The following is a 17,644-nucleotide window of genomic DNA, read 5'->3' on the forward strand; positions in this document are numbered from 1 at the left end:
CATTACTCCTCAGTCACGTTCTTCACTGAACTCCCAGGGCATGGTCCTTTCCTCAGAGGGTGCCTCACAGTGGGGAAGATACTGGGATTACACTCCCGGCTTCCAGCCAGACCAAACCTTTGCTCCTGCCCCGATTTACATTTCCACGTCTGCATCATGTTGGGATGATGTAATGCTGGAGCCCGGAGCATGACTGGCTGCAAAGTCATACTGAGTGCAAGTGGAAATGGTGCCAAATGTGAGTGTGAGGGACACAAATGGGTTGTGGACGGGGAGGGAAACTTTGTAGGCAACGTGAGCTGCTGCCGCCTGTGAGTCTGGTGCTTTCAGCTGGACCTGCATTACAGCAGAATATGACACACAGGGATTAACAAAGAAGAACAAGGAAATTAGGAGATGACTGACAGTGGCTGAAAAGACCAAATGAAAAAAGGTTTTTGACTCATTAAGACTACAGAAGGAATGATGAATAACCACAAAAGCAAGCACCAGAGGTCCTGCCTGTCAAACAGAGCAGTGTTTCATACTCATGTTAAGTTACAGCAAAGCCACAGACTCAGTGACTCAGTGATACCTGTAAAGCTCCAAAATCAAGATGTTCTGTCAAATGATCACTACAGTGATCTGGAGGCTGAAATAATTTGTATTACATTTACCTGACCTTACTAGCCATTTTTGCCTATGGTCAGGAGAATATAGTCGTGCGCTCAGTATGTTGCAGGAAAAAGGCTGTTCTTTTAATGGAATTTCCTTTCTTGCTCTTGTGTCACAGCGTTTAGAGTTTTAGCAGGCAGGTATCTTTTATTCTTAGTAAGAATTGGAAGTTCTTTCCTGTCATTATGTAAAAGAGCCCAGAAAACACTATATGTTTCCCAGACTACTAATAAACTCCAAGTATCCGTTGCCTTGAGAAATAATCTAACCCTAAGAACCATTGATTATACAATTAAAAAATGCAGATGTGAAGCACTATTAGCAACGTTATTTTTCTGGCCATTTTCTCATTACCCAGCGGCTTTCCCAGTTCAGCAATGATTATGAAAAATGGCACTCCTCGTGCGATAAAGGCAGGCTGCAATTCTCTCTCTCCTTTCCCAGGTTTGATGTCGTTCCTCCACATGCCTGTAGAGGATGCAGTTCCCTCAGCAGACAGGAGCACTAAATGCTTATCTTCTGTGGACCAGCTGCCAGAGGAGGGCACAGGTTTAAAACTATGTTAAACGGGTCTCAAACAAAGATACTTTTTAGGTCAGGAAAAAAAACCAACCAAACAACCCTGACTCAACTAACAAGGGAGTGGTAGAAAACTTGTATCATCATTTCTATTTTTAAATGTTTGTTTATTTTTTTTTTTTTTTTAAGCTCCCAGGTGATGAAAAATATGCTGGATTTTAGAGATTTACTCTTTGAACAGCAATAGATCTCACTGCTCTGAAGAAATTATATTGCTCTGAAGAGATGCTAAGCATGTATAGCCAGATTATAAGCTTTGGAAGAAATCAGCAAGAGTAGTACATGATTTTGATCAGATCTTGGACAGTTTCCTAAAATTAACAGAATGATAAATAATGGCAAATTTGGCAAATTCGCTTTAACGTGAGTTATAATAAAATACAATCCACTTCAGCTTGTAGCCATAATTGGGCCTACAAGGATGTGATCTGACAAATGTCGATAAATGTATGTCATCCTTTTCACACTTTCCTCCTCCAGATCTGTGGCTGTCCAGATCTGTTCCTGAGTTCTTCCTCCAGACCTAGAAATCACAGCCCGTGGCAAGGCTCGGGCAGGGCACTCCTGCGGGACCTCAATGCTCTCCCTCTGCCGCACTTGCAAGGGTGGGATTTTGGTCATTTTGAGACACTTAATTATAACTGTGAGACTGAGAGGAGTGAACCTGAACATAAGTGATAATTAGTAGCAATGGTAAACTAAAGAGAAAAGGCAGCTTGAACTGTAAATCCTTAGCAAATGTGGTTAAGCTATTAGCCTTTCTTTCCTATTAAGCGTTTTGTCAATGCCATCTTACGACAGCCTCTGGTACTGCGAGTGCAATACCTTTTTGTAAGAGAAAAAAGCAAATGCATGGGGGAAGCAAATCTGAATTTACCGCCCTGTGCTCAGGGACCAGATGCTGAGGGGCTGCAGAACCATGCACAAAGGATCGCTGCCCTGTCTTCGGTATTGGAGAAGTTTGAGATAGAGAAACATCCTACCGACCACCTGTGATCTCCTTGAGAGGTCTAGCACTGGTGAAGCAATGCCTCTGTTAGGACCGGTTGTCTTCAAGCAGGGGGTAAATAAAACACAAAAGTGGAATTCTTGCCTGAGTTGCTTTTGCTTCAAATTTTCCCAGGAAAATTTCAATGGAAAATTTCAGTGGTGTTGGCTTGCATCACAATACCATGCAATTATATTATGTTTTCAATTAAAATGTCAAGTGATCAGCGGAGGATGAACTAATATGTTTGGAGGGCAAGAGGAGTGCAGTCCTGGCCAAAATTTTCTTCGATGGACGATGTGACTCTGCTGATCTCTTCGCCTGTGGTTCCACAGGAAAAAAATGCAGCTGAAAAAGCCCTTTTTTTCCCCTGCGGTGACAAGCGTGCTTCTAAAAAGGCAGAAGTGGGGGATTTTATGCCTGTGCAGTGGCAATATATTATGTCTCTGTAAGAGAGATTATAGGTGTAGGTGTACACAGTCCTTGCCTGGGGTCTGTTAGCTGAGATTACGTGTGTATGCACTTGGCAGGGAGGGATGGATACGGGCTAATTTAGAGCCAGATTAAAGCTTATAAATATATTTTAAAGACATGATGCTATCTTCATCTGATGGCCAAAGGCAAAGATATTTTGAATGTCACTGGAAAGTGGAAACGTGCTGGTAAGAGATGGGAAAGCCAGGGCAGCCTTCATGGGGTTCGCAGCTGCTACCCGGGGGGATGCTGTGGGTAAATAAACTATTTATCTGAAATATGTTCTCCTTTATGTTTTTGCTATGTAGATTCTTACATAGGGCATTTTTAGCATCTTTTGTATAATGGTTGTTCACAATATTGTAGGTGTATAATAAAAGAGCTGGAGAGAGGAGGGAGTTTGGTTAAGACGGGATGTGGAGTAGAACCCTGACCTCGCTAATGATGCCCGTCTACGATTCTACCCTACTCTTCTACAGGTGCTGACTGATTAAGGCCAGAACTAGGATCCTCTGCCCCTCATTTTAAGAAATAAGGGAGCTGCAGTCAATTAAGTTGTCCAACTTTGGTTGTCCAAAAGCCAGGCCTGGCCTGAAAGATGACACACAACTGACCCCATGTCCCCTGGTCAGCTCTGCTGCTGTTCTCTGAAGGAAAAAAAACCTGCTTAGCTGTTGCTCATATGCAGTAATCGGAGGAAAAATTGGAAGAAAAATGTATTTCCTCTTGAGGCCTGGTGAATTTGCTCCTGTTTTATGGGTTTCTGTGAACACTCAAGACCCCAAGCAAGGGCTTTCATGCCCCTGCTCGCAACAACACAGCTTGGATCCCTCGCTCTTCTTATTCCTCTCTTTTTTTTTTTTTTTTTTTTTTTGCGGGGGGAGAACGCTTGTAGCCAGGAGTTTAAAATGATTTTAAAGGGTCGCTGTGGCCTTAAGCACGGCAGTAGCGGGGAGCGGCCTAGCCCGGGCACTGCTGCCCGCACTAAAGATGGCGGCAGCGCTGACCCGGAAGGGGCGGCCGGGCCGGGCGGGGTGAGGGAGCGGGAGGGCGGGTTTCCCCAACCCGCCGCGGCCGTGTGGGGAGCCCAGCCCAGCTCAGCGGGGCACGGGGGTTGCCGGCAGCCGCCGCCATCGCAACCCGCATGGGGCGGGCGCGGACGGGCCCCGGCGCGGCCTGAGTGGGGGGGCGGCGGCGGCGGGGCCCCCTCCCCTGGGCCGGGGGCGCCCCTGAGGGGGGCGGGCAGGCGCGGCGCCATGCAGTGCGCCGACCCCGCGGCGGCCATGAAGGGGCCGGAGGGTGAGGGCAAGCCGGAGCAGCAGCCACCGCCACCGGCGACGGGACACAGCGGCGGCAAGAGCGGCGTCGGCCGCGGCACCAAGGGTTGGCAGTACAGGTGGGCGCGGCGGGCCGGGCCGGCGGGCTGAGGGGAGGGGAGGCGAGGCGGGGGCTGCGGGCCCGGGGCTGCTTAATGCCGGCCGTTGGCTTTCCCCTGGCAGTGCCCTTTCGGCGGGGCGGGCCGTCAGCCGGCTCCCCTGATGTTTTTGTGCCCGTGTACCGGCACAGAGCCCGGCGCCGCCTCGCCGGGGCCGGGGGGGTGTGTGTGTGTGCGCGTTGTGTGTCTTCCCTCCCTCCTTTCGGGTCTTCGTGTTTCCCTTGCAGACCGTGGAGACCGGCTTAAAGTTGCTGCTGGAGGCGCTGCCGTCGCTTTCCAGCCTTTCCGAAAAGCCAAACTTTGTGGCGAGTTTTAGCTCGGTGCGTCTTCTGTGTGAACTTAATGGCAGCCTGCTTATTTTATTGATGCTGATAGCAAAACTCTGAGTGTGCCCGGAGTTTCTGTCTTATCTGGCTTATTTTAAGAATGGCTGCGCTTAACATAAATCGGGGTGATTACTCAGGTACAGCAAATACAGCAGAAGAGAGCGGAGAAAGTGGGAGAAGCTGCGCACACGGCATTAGTTTGAAATGGATTCAAACTAAAATGCTTCCTTAGAATGCCCTGCCTGTGTGTTTGAGGGGATTTGGGGGCTTTCATGTGCTTTTTTTTTTTTTTTTTTTGTGTCTGATCTGCTTTCTGGTTGAAAGAGTTTCCACTCGCACGCTGGCAGTGGGCATCGCTTGAGAGGTTCCTGAATCTCTGCTTTTAGGTCTCTCATCCTTGACTGGAGTTCTGCCATGTTGCTGTTGAAAATACCACTGTTATGTGGCGTTTGCACGCGTCTCCCTCAAATGGGTTTGGAGGTTTTCATGTACTTTTTTTATGATGTGCTTTCTGGTTGAAAGAGCTTCCACTCTCACACTGACAGTGGGCTCTCCAAGGCATCGCTCGAGAGATTTCCGGATCTCTGCTTTTAGGTCTCTCATCCTTGACTGGAGTTCTGCCATGTTGCTGTTGAAGATACCACTGTTATGTGAAGTTTGCACACTTCTCCCCCAAATGGAGAATCTCCAAAGCTGTCATCTGCTAGCCCAGATGGACTGGCTTTCTGTTTCCCTGCGTGCGGAGACAGGAAAAATGGAGTGTGGTACATGTGTGTGTGCTGTGCGGGACGGAGGGCCGTTGGATGGCAGAGGAGCACCCAGGCCCAGGCAATGCCCGCACTGAGCGCCTGAGGATTTTAATAGCTCAGTCATCGCTGAGAATCTGGGTCACGAGTCATTTACCTTTCTGGTGACTAGTACCAGAAAGAAAAGTGGTGATTTTAGGGCTAATATTTCAGGCTGTTAAATAGGCAAGCTTCTTGTCTGACTTGGCTATTGGCTGTCTCGTCCATTGTTTCCAGTTACTTCTAAATTTTTAAAAAAAACTCTGGATTCAGGTATAAGTATGAATTTTCTTATGAAAAGTCTTATTACTGTGACCAAGCATTTACTGCCCATGTATTTCACACATGAAATGCAAAAGTTAGTTTATGCGATCAAAATGGAAGTATTTTCTATTTTTATGTGGAATTGGAGGCAGCAGAAGGGATGAAATACTTGATTTGCCTGAACCCTTTTTTGGCATAGTGTGTTTGAGATGGTGGTCACAGGTCAGTGCTATCCAGTGAAATTCCAGTTTCTAAAATTATCCATCCAAGTATTTTGTTTCTTCTTTCAGTGCTGTGGCTTGTCCCTGAGCGATAGGCAGTTTGGTGGCTCGGCAGCTGTGAGCACGAACTGTCCGCGTTATTCCTTGCAGCTGTCAATATCTGGTTTGATTTGCTCCAATAATCTAGTACAAATTGTTCTTTTTTTATTATTATTATTTTGTCTTTCTAGGTCATTGGGACAAGTTTAATGTACTAATTATATTATTGTGGACACTTAAGGTACCTCACTGTTAATCTCTGCTCTGTTGGGAATCAATTATTTGCCCCTGCGTTTGTCTCTATATCTAATTACCCACAAAATATCACCTTTTCCCCCCCACCTCCCTAGGAAGTTCTGGATGGGATGCTGTATCTTAGTTTTCACTTTGTGGAAAGTTTTTGCTTTCACTTCTATTCTAAAATATACTTGACAAAAGAAAGACCCCTCTAATAATAAATCAGTGTCTAAAATATGGGGTTCAGAAACAGATTTGCTGGGAGCTTCTGGTGGAAGTTTGATCTTTTAACTTTTACAGCATGGAGTGTGAGCAGTGTGTGGTGATGAAACTTGGCAGAAGTAAGGTCCTGAAGTACTCTCTTAGCACAGACTGCAACTGGTGCAGAAGTATAGCTCTCTATTTGGTGAAGCATCTTGTCAAAACAGCTGTAGCGTAGCTGTCAGACAAATAGGACAACAGGTACTTGATGCTTTAATGCTCCAAGTGTGGAATTATGACTATGGAAAAAAACAACCAACCTCCAGCACTGCTGGAACCTGAAATAATGAAATCTGAATCTCTCAGAGGTGGCAAGTCACACATTCTCGGGGTAGAGTGCATGTCTAGAAAATGGAAAATTAAGCAGAAAGTCTAACTTTATGTTTTTGTAGGGGAATAATAGGGAGATTTTTAAATAGCTGTGATAGAGTTAGACCAAATGTTTATCATAGTGGAGAAGAAGAGACAACTGGAGGCTGCCAGACACTTCAGATGTGGAGATACGTCCGAACCTCTCTGCAGACTTTCTGCCTGTAGCCCGTGTACTGTGAGTTTAGGCAGGCAGTACAGCAGTGTCTCCTTTGAAATTTGTAATGGTTCAGTTTCTTCAGAGGGCAGCAAGAGACTTTTTTTTTTTTTTTTGACTTAATAAAAGTTAAGAGTTATGGAGAAACTGCTGTTTTAGACATCTGACAGGAAGTGATCTTGTTTGCTTGTGAATACGTGATCAGGGTCAGAGTGCATCTGAGCAACCAACCCTCAGCTGCATTTTGCAGGCTGGGGTCAGGAATTGTGTGAATGTTAACTTGCAATTAAGTAGATAAAGAGAGCCTAGGAGGCTGTGCTGCACGCTAAACTCTTTATCCCTATTTTAATTTAGAGAAATAATTACCATAGGGTGAGATTTCTGAATAACTTCAAGTTTTTAAAAGATTACTTGGTAAAGTAATTTAAGATTATAATGTTTTCTAAACAACTTCTTTACTTTCAGCAGTAACCAAGCTAGGAAGTAAGTGCAGTCTTGCCTATATAAAGAGTTATTTGCATTCAGCAATTCTGCTTTTACTCTTAACTGTCTTCATTTGGTTTTTGCCTTGCTCTAGGTTAAATGAGCAGAGTAGTTTCAAAGCAGTGAAAGGAGACAGCCTTGGCAGGTACTTCTGTGACATGTGAGTAGTAGTCATTCAAATAACATAAAAAATTTCACAACCAGAAAGCAGAGTCAGTGTCTATGAGCTTAATAGAGAGCTGGTCAGAATATGTGCCAGATAAGTCTAACAAGTCCTTTCAGCCTGGCTTGAGTGGCTTTCAGATAACTTTGAGCAAAATTACTTGCAATAACTGGTTCTCATTTATCTAGAAAATTAAAAGTTCAAAGTGCTGTGGTTGACTAGAGAAACAAGATTGTCTTTCCCAGTTGGAGGCATGCTAATGTGCCATCCTCTTATGTTTTTCTTAGTGGTTCTGCTCTCAAATACATAAATCAATTCAGCTGCTATTAAAAGGATTCCCAGCATTTCTTCCCTTGCCGGTAGAAGTAAATGTAAAATGTTAATGAATTTCCCAAATGATTGCTGATTTTTAAGCTTATAAGTTATATTTCAAAACCTATGTCCTTTTTGGTTCTGTGTGTATTTTGGTAGGTATTTGCCTTTGTCCCTTATTTCTGAAATAGTTTTAGCATCAGCTCACAATGGCTTTAGCCATGTATATTTTTAAAATGGTACAGATTATGTCTTTTGCTCCTTTTTTTAAGGAAGCAAGTTAACTGTTAGCTGTTCGTTAAAGTTTACTTAAGTGCTGCAGGGTTATTCACAGTTGTGAGTTAGTATAGAAAGACATTTGGATGAAAGTAGCTTCTAAGGAAAGGAGTCAACTTGCTAGACTAAAATTACTTTTTAAATTTTTTTTTTTCTTGCTAGGGGGTGACAATGGCAGGTAAGGGGGTTTATGCTGGATGGCTTGTGCTTGTCATCAGTTATCAACTTAAGGCAGATTCTCTTGCAGAATTACTCTATGTGGCTTTGGGCTAGAGTGAGAGGCTTTTAGCAAAGAGAGTAACATTGTAATTTTTTTGGTATGGAAGACAAAAGGATAACAAGTTTAAAGCAACTGAAATGGTTGCCAGTCTTCTTTTAAGGGCTTTTTTCATTTTGCAGTTGACATTGTGTAAGCATTCTTCATAAATAGTAAAAAAAGGGAGTGAACAATTACTGACCTTAATTCAGTCTTCTGTGTTTGAGCAAGTCAGTGTGCAATAACATAACCGAAGAACTCATAGGTGAAACACATGAATATATTTTAATTCTGCATTTGGACATGATCATGAACTCTTCTTCATAAAGTGATCCCATAGCAAATGTGTTTTAAAGGAAATGCTTATTTCTGAGTTTGATCCCAGTTAACTTGGAGGGTGACCAACAACTCATTGCACTTCAAACACGTGGAAGCAACACGTGTGGGACTGAGCTAGGCTGGGGGAGTGTTTATGATTTTTATTCATGCTATCTTGCAAAAAGGATCTAATTAGTAGTAACAAAGGGAAGTGTCTGGAAACTGATACAATCTTCCTGAGTAGATGTTTATAAGAATCTTTTCTTTTGAGGTCATTGATGTCAGTCTTGGTTGCAAGAAAATGTATAGAGTCTTTCTAGTTTCTATGCATTTCTAGTGACATTCCAAAAATGTTTGATCTTGGGATGATAAATTTCATTTGTTTGGCCTTTAAAGCTGAAACCAGCTTGGTAGAAACAGATACAGGAGTTGTGGCGTAACAACACTTCATGTTGCAAACCTCTCCCTTGCCGGTCCTCCTTTCTTGTCTCTGAACTTAACATTTCTCATCATAGTATTAATGTAAGCATCAAATTCTTGCTTAGGCTGCAGCAGAGCGTGTTAGCTGACCTAATTAACTCTGGACTCCTGAGAGCTGGCCAGAATTTAAGTTAAAGTCCCTAGCACTTGATAAGTAGAAGAAACTTCCCAAACCTTCACGTAACTGTTAGTGTCATCCTAGGACAGTTCTCTCCAACGCTGGTACTCCTTGTACTTCCTTTTTATTACCCATTTCCCTTGTCCTGGGTTTTCTCTCTGCACTGCTTAAAAGAAAATTCTTTGGGATCCTACGTGGAATTTTTCTGTGTTCCAAGTAATGGATGCCCCCTTCTTTACGTGGAACCTCAAAGACAGAGAGAGGCTGTAATTTTGTGGTCTTACCTGAGAGGTCTGGCAAGGGCTGCTCCTGCTTCGACTTTCCCCTGCTCTTACAGGCCACCCCACTTCCTCAGTTTCCCGGTGTCATGAGAACCCGGTGGCATTGTGACATCAAGCTGCTGACCACCTATGGGGATGGGGTTTCTGCTGCTCCTGCTGATACACTTCTGCTGACAGCTTTTGGGTTGGCTGATGGTGCTGATATCAAGCTTGTCTCAAAGGGAGAGCTGATCATCCTTACTTCTGGTGATCTGTGGAGATACCTCACCACTGCATGGCCTTCAGAAAGCCATCGCTGCTTGCTTTCTGACTTGATGCTGGCCTTTTGAGATGAGATGCTGGAAAAAAGAGTTTCTCAAGTGGTTGCTGTGACATTCAGAATTTATTTTTGTGATTTTGTGTGTTGTATTCTTATTCATTGCTAAAAATCAGATTAGGACAGCTGTCACATTTGTTTGGTATGCTGGAGGGAAAAGACAGAAAAACCTGGTGCCTGAATTTCTTTATCCTCATTTGAGTCTTTGCTTAAAAAGTATACCATATTCATAACACTTAATTTAGAAATGTTCCACTTCACATAATTTGCTCATTAGAATAGACAAGAAGCCCATATTTAAAATGGTCAGCTGGTTGTATCCACCTCAGGATCCATTCTGTGTTATTAAAATGTTAAGGTCATCTTCTATCAAGCTGATTTTACCACTTGCTGAAGCCCTGAGCAGTTCTGAAAAGGCAGGTGAGCCATTCATGTTCACACATGTTTTTAGGACCTGGAAGAATGGGGTTGGAGCAGATGGAAGCTCAGATGTGTTGTAAATCAAGAGAAGTAAATCAGTGTGTCAGGGTAACAAGTGGGTAGAGTTGGGGAAAGAAGTTTGGGCAGTTTAAACAGGAGCTTCACGATGGTTCATGTTCTAGTAGGGAACCTGAACCCAATTCCTGAACCAGGTCAGCAAGGTCTGGGTTCCCTTCTCCAGCCCTGTGTCCCTCTCTCCGTTCCTGGAGCATCCCCATGTTGAATGGGCAGGCTGTAAAACTTGCTGGGGCAGGAGCAACAAATGTGGGAGTTGGTTCTGGCATACTTGTGTTAATACTGAGATATTAATTTGGAGTTCAAATTAAGCTAAACTGAAGAATCACAAACTTTTGAATAGCTTCTAAGTATCAAATAATTTGTGCTTTCCATGGAATAGATTTCTGCAGGAGTTAATGGCCATTATAAATCTCTATCCTTCTCTTAAGTGCAAAGGGTGTTTTTCAACTTCACCTTTTCTAATGTAATTATGTAGCAGCAAGTTAATTAAAATTACCTACAACATTAACATCCTGCTCTGCCACACACGCTCTCCCCCCAGAGAGAAGAAAAACAAACTGCATGTGGCTCACCTAATCGTGTTGCTTAACACAGAAGCAGAAACTGCCAGCTGCTGCTGTTAGGTTATCCTAGATGCGTTCTTGCACTGTATTCATCGTACCATGAAAATTAAGCCACGTGTGCAAGGACCCCTGTTTAATTAAGGACGTTGCCTTGACATGCACTGTGATCACCTGCCAGTGCTGATGAATTCTTCTTGCAGGGGATCACTGCCTGCTTGTAATGCTGCCAGACAACTTTCTTCTTAGGGTGCTTGCAAAGCTTGTACCATTTCAGATGTTCTGTATTCTGTGTCTGATGCTGAAATGAGAGGGGAGGGCAGGGTGGAGTGTGGTAGGAGAAATGCTGTTTCTTCATGTGTTCAGCTGACAATCTTAGATTTAACAACCTGCTTTGGAGCAGGAATGTCAGTGTTAGAGGGAAGGGTTTTGCTACAGGTATGCTTTTTTTTTTTCTTCTAGGTGTAAATTCCTGAGTTTTTGATGAGGCTGGAAATCTTGAAAATCTTGATTAATGTTTAAGCATTGTTAAATAAGTTTCCTGAAGAGGCCAGTTTGCGTTGGGAAGCTGATTTCATTCATTGCAGTGGCGATGTAACAGAAAGCATGAGGTCTGCTGCGCAGAACTGCGGGATGCTATATTAAGGAGCTGGCTTCTGACCCTGGCTCTGACTTCCTCTGTGGCAATAGTCATATTGTTTAAACTAGTTTTCCCCTGTAATCACTAACTGTATGTTCCTCTTTCTTTCTCTCAGTTGGCTCTGATCTTTTGCAGGGTCACAGCTGCAGCTGAAATTAGCAGAAGCTGTGATTTGAATCTCTAAGTAAAATGGGGCCACGACTATCTCAAAGTTAGAGAGGCTGCAAATTCATTGTGCCTCAGTTCTCTGTAAGTCAAATGGAATGATAATGTGGCATCCTTGTATTGTTTGGTACATGGCTCCATAAATGTCAATAACAAGCACAAGAGATGAAAAACAAAGAAACTCTTTATTAGCACATGGGTGCCACATGAATAATACCTGATGCTCATTGCATGATGAAGAGGAGCACTTTTGAATAATTCCTTATCTGGGAATCACTGTCCACTTAAAGCACTGAACAAGAAACTAGTCCTACTCTTCTTACGTATTGGCATAATCATAGCTGGTTAAGTTAATACATGTGCTTTCTTAATTAAAGTTTAAACCTTCTGGTACCTTCAATGCCTCAATTTTAATGTAAGAATATTTTTGTTCAATTTCTCTATATCCAGGAATTATAGAGTAATTTGGGACCTCTGGGAAATCTCTAGTCTAGCCTCTTGCTCAAAGCAGGGCCAGCTTTGAAGTTAGAAGAGGTCGTTCAGGGTTGCTGCTTGAGTTCTGGGTGTCTCCAAGGATGAAGATGCCACAGCCTATCTGGGTTCCTGGCCCAGAGTTTACCCCACCCTCATTTTGAAGAATTTTTCCTGGTGTCAAACAAGGAAATTTTTTTTTGCTACAACTTGAGACCATTGCTCTGCTGCTCTACATCTCTGAAAGGAGTCTGACTCCATCTTCCCCGTATGTATGGGGGACAGTGGGTGAGATTCCCATTAAGCCTTCCCTGCTTCTGAAGGAGGCTGAATAGACCCAGGTCACTCAGCCTTTTCTTGTCTGGCACAACGTACCTTGCTTGCACTGATCCATGGGTTAGTCCAACCCAGGCACAAGGCGTTGCATTGCTTTTGTCAAAGTTCAGGTGGTCTTGCTCAGCCCGTTCCTCTGGACAGTTGGGATCCCCTGGAAAGGCTAGGATCTGCTACTTTCTGAGGTGTTGAAGGTAGCGGATAGTCCAAAATTGCAAGGATGCTCACCCATAAGTGTGTTTGTCTTGCTTACTTGCCAGTACCGTTTGCTGAGCAGAGTAGCTTTAATTTGACTGCTTGAGCTTTCTGAAACTAGACTTCAGGGGAAAGTTTTGGGTTTTGATAACAATATGTGAAACTGTGCATTACGGTGTGCCAGTGTAAGCTGATAATGTAAATGGTAGCAAAGCTGCAGGCAGCAATCATTCTCCAGAGGTATCCAGTGTAGAGTTCAGATCTTTTGAGGTGCCTGTTCTTTGTATGCTCCATCTCTAAAATGTTGTTGGCTAAATCTACAGCTATTTTTCCAGTGATAGCTTGAGTTGTAGTTATCATTGCAGAAAAACCTGCAGGATTGGCTACTGACTCTTGGGTCAAGCTTCAGTTGTGTTATGCTGATGCAAATCCACAAATAAATTGTATGTCAGTGGAGTTCTTGCTGACTTGAGGTGTTCATGTACGTGCAAGAGAAATTGCTTAGCTGAAACTCGCTGCAGTGTTTTTCCAGATGTACTTTGAGACCTAAAGAGCTCTCTAAATGATAAAGTAGTTAAATAACCAGCTTTACAGTGGTCCAGTGAGAGCAGTGTTTTGCTACTTATTAATTAAATATTATGTCTTTCCTTTTTTTTCCTGTTGCTACCCTGCAAAAGCACTAAAATAGTTTCATTTGTGTATAACTGACCTCTGTCATTAATGCATAAAAGAGGAGAATCGGATGCAAGTTTAATTAGGATGGTTTTAAAACAAACAAACTGTAAGCCTGATTTATCATTTCCCTGGAGCACTAGTATTGACAGAAACTTTTGGTGCAAACGGAACTGCAGTTTTGGTAGCAGGGGCTGGGAGAGCTGGGCAATGGGAGAGCCCCACAGCCCTGGTGGGGAAGCCTGGGCTCCGTCACGCTGGGCTCAGGGACAGCCGACAGCTAATTTTGGCTCTGCCGCACCCTTCCTTCATGGCAACCCTCTCTTCCAACGCATGTCTGCTCTCTCAAGGGTTTACAAGAGTGCGTAATAAGAGATGTTTTTATATCTAATGAGAATGTGTGTGTTGCTAGCATGCTTGTGGCCAAGCAGTAGGTATTCTGAAGCATCCCCAGGGTCTGCTGTCAATGTTCTTGTCATGGCGTGGATCTTTTTTTTTTTTTTTTTTTCTTGCACTTGTTGTTGGTTTCTAATCTTCTAATTGAATAGTCAAAAGCACATGAGCTGAAGAGCAGGAACTTTGCTGCCACTTTACAGTTGACTGTAGGGCACTGCTGGTGAATTCCACAGCAAGGTTAGTTTGTTCTTTCTTCCCAAAGCTGTTTGGAAATGCAGAGCTAACTTATTGATGTAGATGCTCTGTAAGTAACACGGAGGCTTCTGCCTTACCTTGCTGGGTGTACTGGGGAACCCATGCTTATCAACAAGCTGTGGGACTGGAGTGTGCTTAACATGGTGGTGATTTCTTGGGAGCAAGTGATCTTTGCAGTTGCAGAAGATATGCCCAAAGTTTCTGTTGCTGACATTGGCTGGTTTTGGTTTTTTTTTCCTTCTCCCTCACCCTTTCCCTCCATGTAGCAAAAAGGGGAATCAGTGTGTTGTAGATAAGCACTTTGCAGTATTCAATGAGGAAAAAGTAAGCTATTACAGACAGTGAGCCTATAGGCAGATAGAGATGAAGAAGTGAAAATGGTTACTGCATTTTTCAAACTACGTAGTCAAAACCACTCATTGGTTTGCAGTGTTACAATCCTGATTTGTTTCTTTCCTTTTCTTTGTGCCTTGCTAGCTTTTAATCTGAAGACAGTCTCTTTTATGGGGTTTTCGCATCTTGCTGTGAGCTCAGTAGAAAGGAGCCTCTTCCCTTGGTCAGGGCCTGAAGGCACTGTCATAACGGTGGTGAAGGCAGCTATGGAGGCTACCCTCCCTCCCCCCCCCCCCCCTTCAGGAGTCTTCCCCAACATCTGCATGGGCTCCAGCTCCTGATCATCCTTCCTGCTGGAAGAAAATCCATGCATACTCAGTACTCAGCTGCTGCTTGAAGCCAGGCCTTATGCAAGTCTGTGGGGAAGCCTTTGGCTGCTGTGGTTGCTCTTCAAACAGCTGTTGGGTCTTCAGAGACCTGGCTGCTCTAAGTATCTCGTGCGGTGCAAAATTAAAATCATCAGAAGGGCAGTCTTGGAAGTTTTCTGTACTTGCTTTCAACATGGGTGTTATTTTTGTACCACTGCTAGCAATGGTTTGTTTAGGTGGGGCTTTTGGGGAGACCTGCACTGTGAGGGTTTGGAAAAAAGGGTGGAGATGCCTTCTGCAGCGGTGCTTCTTCTTGGAGAAAATGTTGGCCCAGCACTTGTCAGGTGTGAGCCTGGGTGTCTTGGCTGAAGCTCCTGAAGGACGTCATTCTGAGACTGCTGTTCCTCAGCATCTGCGTTCAAGACTCAGATGCTGCATGTAAACAGGATACAAGGGGAATTTTGGCCTGACTATCACTGTCTTAGTCCTCCTCCAGGACACAAGACCAGCCTGTAAGACAGCTGCTGCAACTTAAGAGACAAACTAGAAAAGGACAAATAAAACTAAAAAAGGATAAATAAACTAACAGTAATCCTTTGTGAATGATTTATTCCTATAGTATTTTATGTAGATATCTGGCTTGTGGTTAACATCTTTGAAGATGGTGAGGGATAGTTTTCTGGAAAGAACATGAACTGATTTCTGATTTTTTGTAGACTTCAGTCATTTGCTTACAGGGAAAGTTTCAGTCCATCTCACGATATTTATAAACTAAAAGAGTGTATATAATGGGCAGCCTAGTTCAGTGGTGTTCAGCCTTTCGGGGAAAAACCAAAACAAACCAACCCAGATTTTGAGGGTTGGTAAATGTGCTGGGCTGGAGTTAGGTTTTGTATCAAAAGTTCCTGAATTAATTTTTCATGGATTGTGATTTGCGCAGTATCCTCACTTAAAACAGCAAAAGTGAAAATTAAGGGTTTTTTTTACATCTTTAAGGCTGTGACAGGTCTGTTGCAACACTTAAACATGGGGGTTTTGTCATTCTTTGACAGAAGGGCTTGAGAATTCCTACAGAAATATGGACTTCAGAGGTTGTTGACTCATTGTTATGGAGCTGTTGCTGTTTCTTTGACAATGGGAGACTGCTGTGAGCATTTTGAATAGCAACAGCAGCATCTTGGCTATGAAAAGGTACGTGTACCCATAGGTACGTGTACATGCATGTAGGCAGCAGTGTGAATGCAAAGGTATTCTTAAAATTGTGAAGGAACCCGGTGCAGCCAGGTCTCACTGTCAGTGCTGAGATAAGTTGTTGTTTTGTGTCAAATTCACTTCTGAAATCTGTTTTCTAGAAGTCAAAAGCCCCAATATGGGGGATTGAGGAGGCTTCCGAGGCACACAGGTGACTTTGAAACAGGTTTTGCTGTTGTTTCATTAGAAACATGCTGGTAAGGGCTTTAAGAAAGATCTTACTTATATTTTACAAACTGTGGTTTTCTGTGAGCAGAGCCAGTGCCTGAACCTCAACCTCTTGTTCTCAAAGACTGTCATCTTAAAAGCTTTCTGTAGTGCTCTGAAACGCTTTGCTGTTAATTCCATACTAGTGAAATATTACTGGGGTTTTGTGTTTGTTTTTCTTTCTACGTCAACTGCCTTACAACACTGCTTTAGCAACAACAAATATTGTAGTTTAACTCTTGCTGTGGAGGCACTAATCTTAAAATCATTGAAGAAATGCTCTAGTGATAATTCCGTGGCCTTGTTGTTCATAAATGACACTGAGAATGTTTTTCTGTATTCATAGAAAAGTACTAGTGCTTACCGAGAAGAGTAGGAGGTTAACTGTAGTTCTGTAACAGGTTTGTGTACAGTTATAGGATCTGCCTTTTGTGAAGTACAATTTGCAGACTGGATTTAAATATCTCTTTTTAGTGTATAAAATTGTTACTTATTTAAAAATAAGCCTTAGTTCAAACACTGAGAATTCCCTGGCCCACGTGGTGTGGGAAGTTATGCTAGGGATAATATGATCAGTGCATGTAAGGTCTATGTTTTTACTCTTCTATTTGCTTATTTTTTTTGCCTCTAGGCCCTTATATTGTCAAGGGAAATGTTTTAAATATTAATCAAGTTTTTCATGCCCTTCAGGCAGGGACATGGTTTAATGATGGTTTTTGTAAGTGTTAGATTGATAGTTGGACTCGGTGATCTGAAAGGTCTCTTCCAACCTAGACAATTCTATGATTCTGTCTGTTACTTACATGGGTGCTAAAGGTTTGCGCCGCCTTTGACAGGGTGAAAACTAAATACAGTCTTTTGGGTTTGTGCAGTTCTATTGCAGATGCATGAACACAATTAAGAAGGAAAATAACTTAATATTGTCCAAGAAGCGGCTCGTTTAGCAGGGTCCTCTGTTCATGCTTCATCTCTTTGGACTTTGGCTCTTCTAACGTTCTCCGGCCTCTCAAAAAGCAAGCCACAGCTCAGTCTCTCATCCCTGGCAGTCAGCATGTTATATTCCATATTCCTGCCCTGCTGCAGAGGTTAGTCTGTAAGGAATCTGTCCCCGCAGCTGACTGTCGTGTGTCCTAGGATCCACACCAGCCACCGCCGCTGCTTGTTGGGCTCTTCTATATTGAGGTTTGGCCATCAGTGCTTAGCATGTTTCCATGATCTTGTGCAGGCGAATGAGGTCTTTTTGCATGTGAGTGGGAGATACCTGCTGAAGGTACTTCTCGGCTTTCCCATGTACATTGAGTTATAGCTCTTTTGTGTGAGATATGGGGTTTGAGGACCACCTCCGTGCAAAGGTAGGGATTCTGAAAAACAGCTGATCAGTGTGTTTAACATCATGCACTTGTGCTTGCTGCAACGTGCTCCTTCCAGATTGGCAGCGTCTACAATGCTGGAGGTGACTGGCTTGCTTGTTCTCAGGCACTTTCTCAAGACTTCCGGGGGGGGGCTGT

At 43.4% G+C, this 17,644-nt stretch overlaps 1 protein-coding gene across 1 annotated transcript in view; it reads left to right on the plus strand.

Annotated features, from left to right (window-relative positions):
• The first annotated feature begins 3,782 nt into the window (after window positions 1–3,782).
• The window catches only part of OSBPL11 (oxysterol binding protein like 11), a 42,811-nt gene continuing 28,949 nt past the window's right edge, over window positions 3,783–17,644 (plus strand). Inside the window, exon 1 of the mRNA XM_054208573.1 lies at window positions 3,783–4,091. Coding sequence (XP_054064548.1) covers window positions 3,952–4,091 — 140 coding nt within the window. The 5' untranslated portion in view covers window positions 3,783–3,951. The remainder of the gene's footprint in view (window positions 4,092–17,644) is intronic.

The sequence above is a fragment of the Rissa tridactyla genome, chromosome 7 (genome assembly GCF_028500815.1).
Source record: "Rissa tridactyla isolate bRisTri1 chromosome 7, bRisTri1.patW.cur.20221130, whole genome shotgun sequence".
Classification (NCBI taxonomy): domain Eukaryota; kingdom Metazoa; phylum Chordata; class Aves; order Charadriiformes; family Laridae; genus Rissa; species Rissa tridactyla.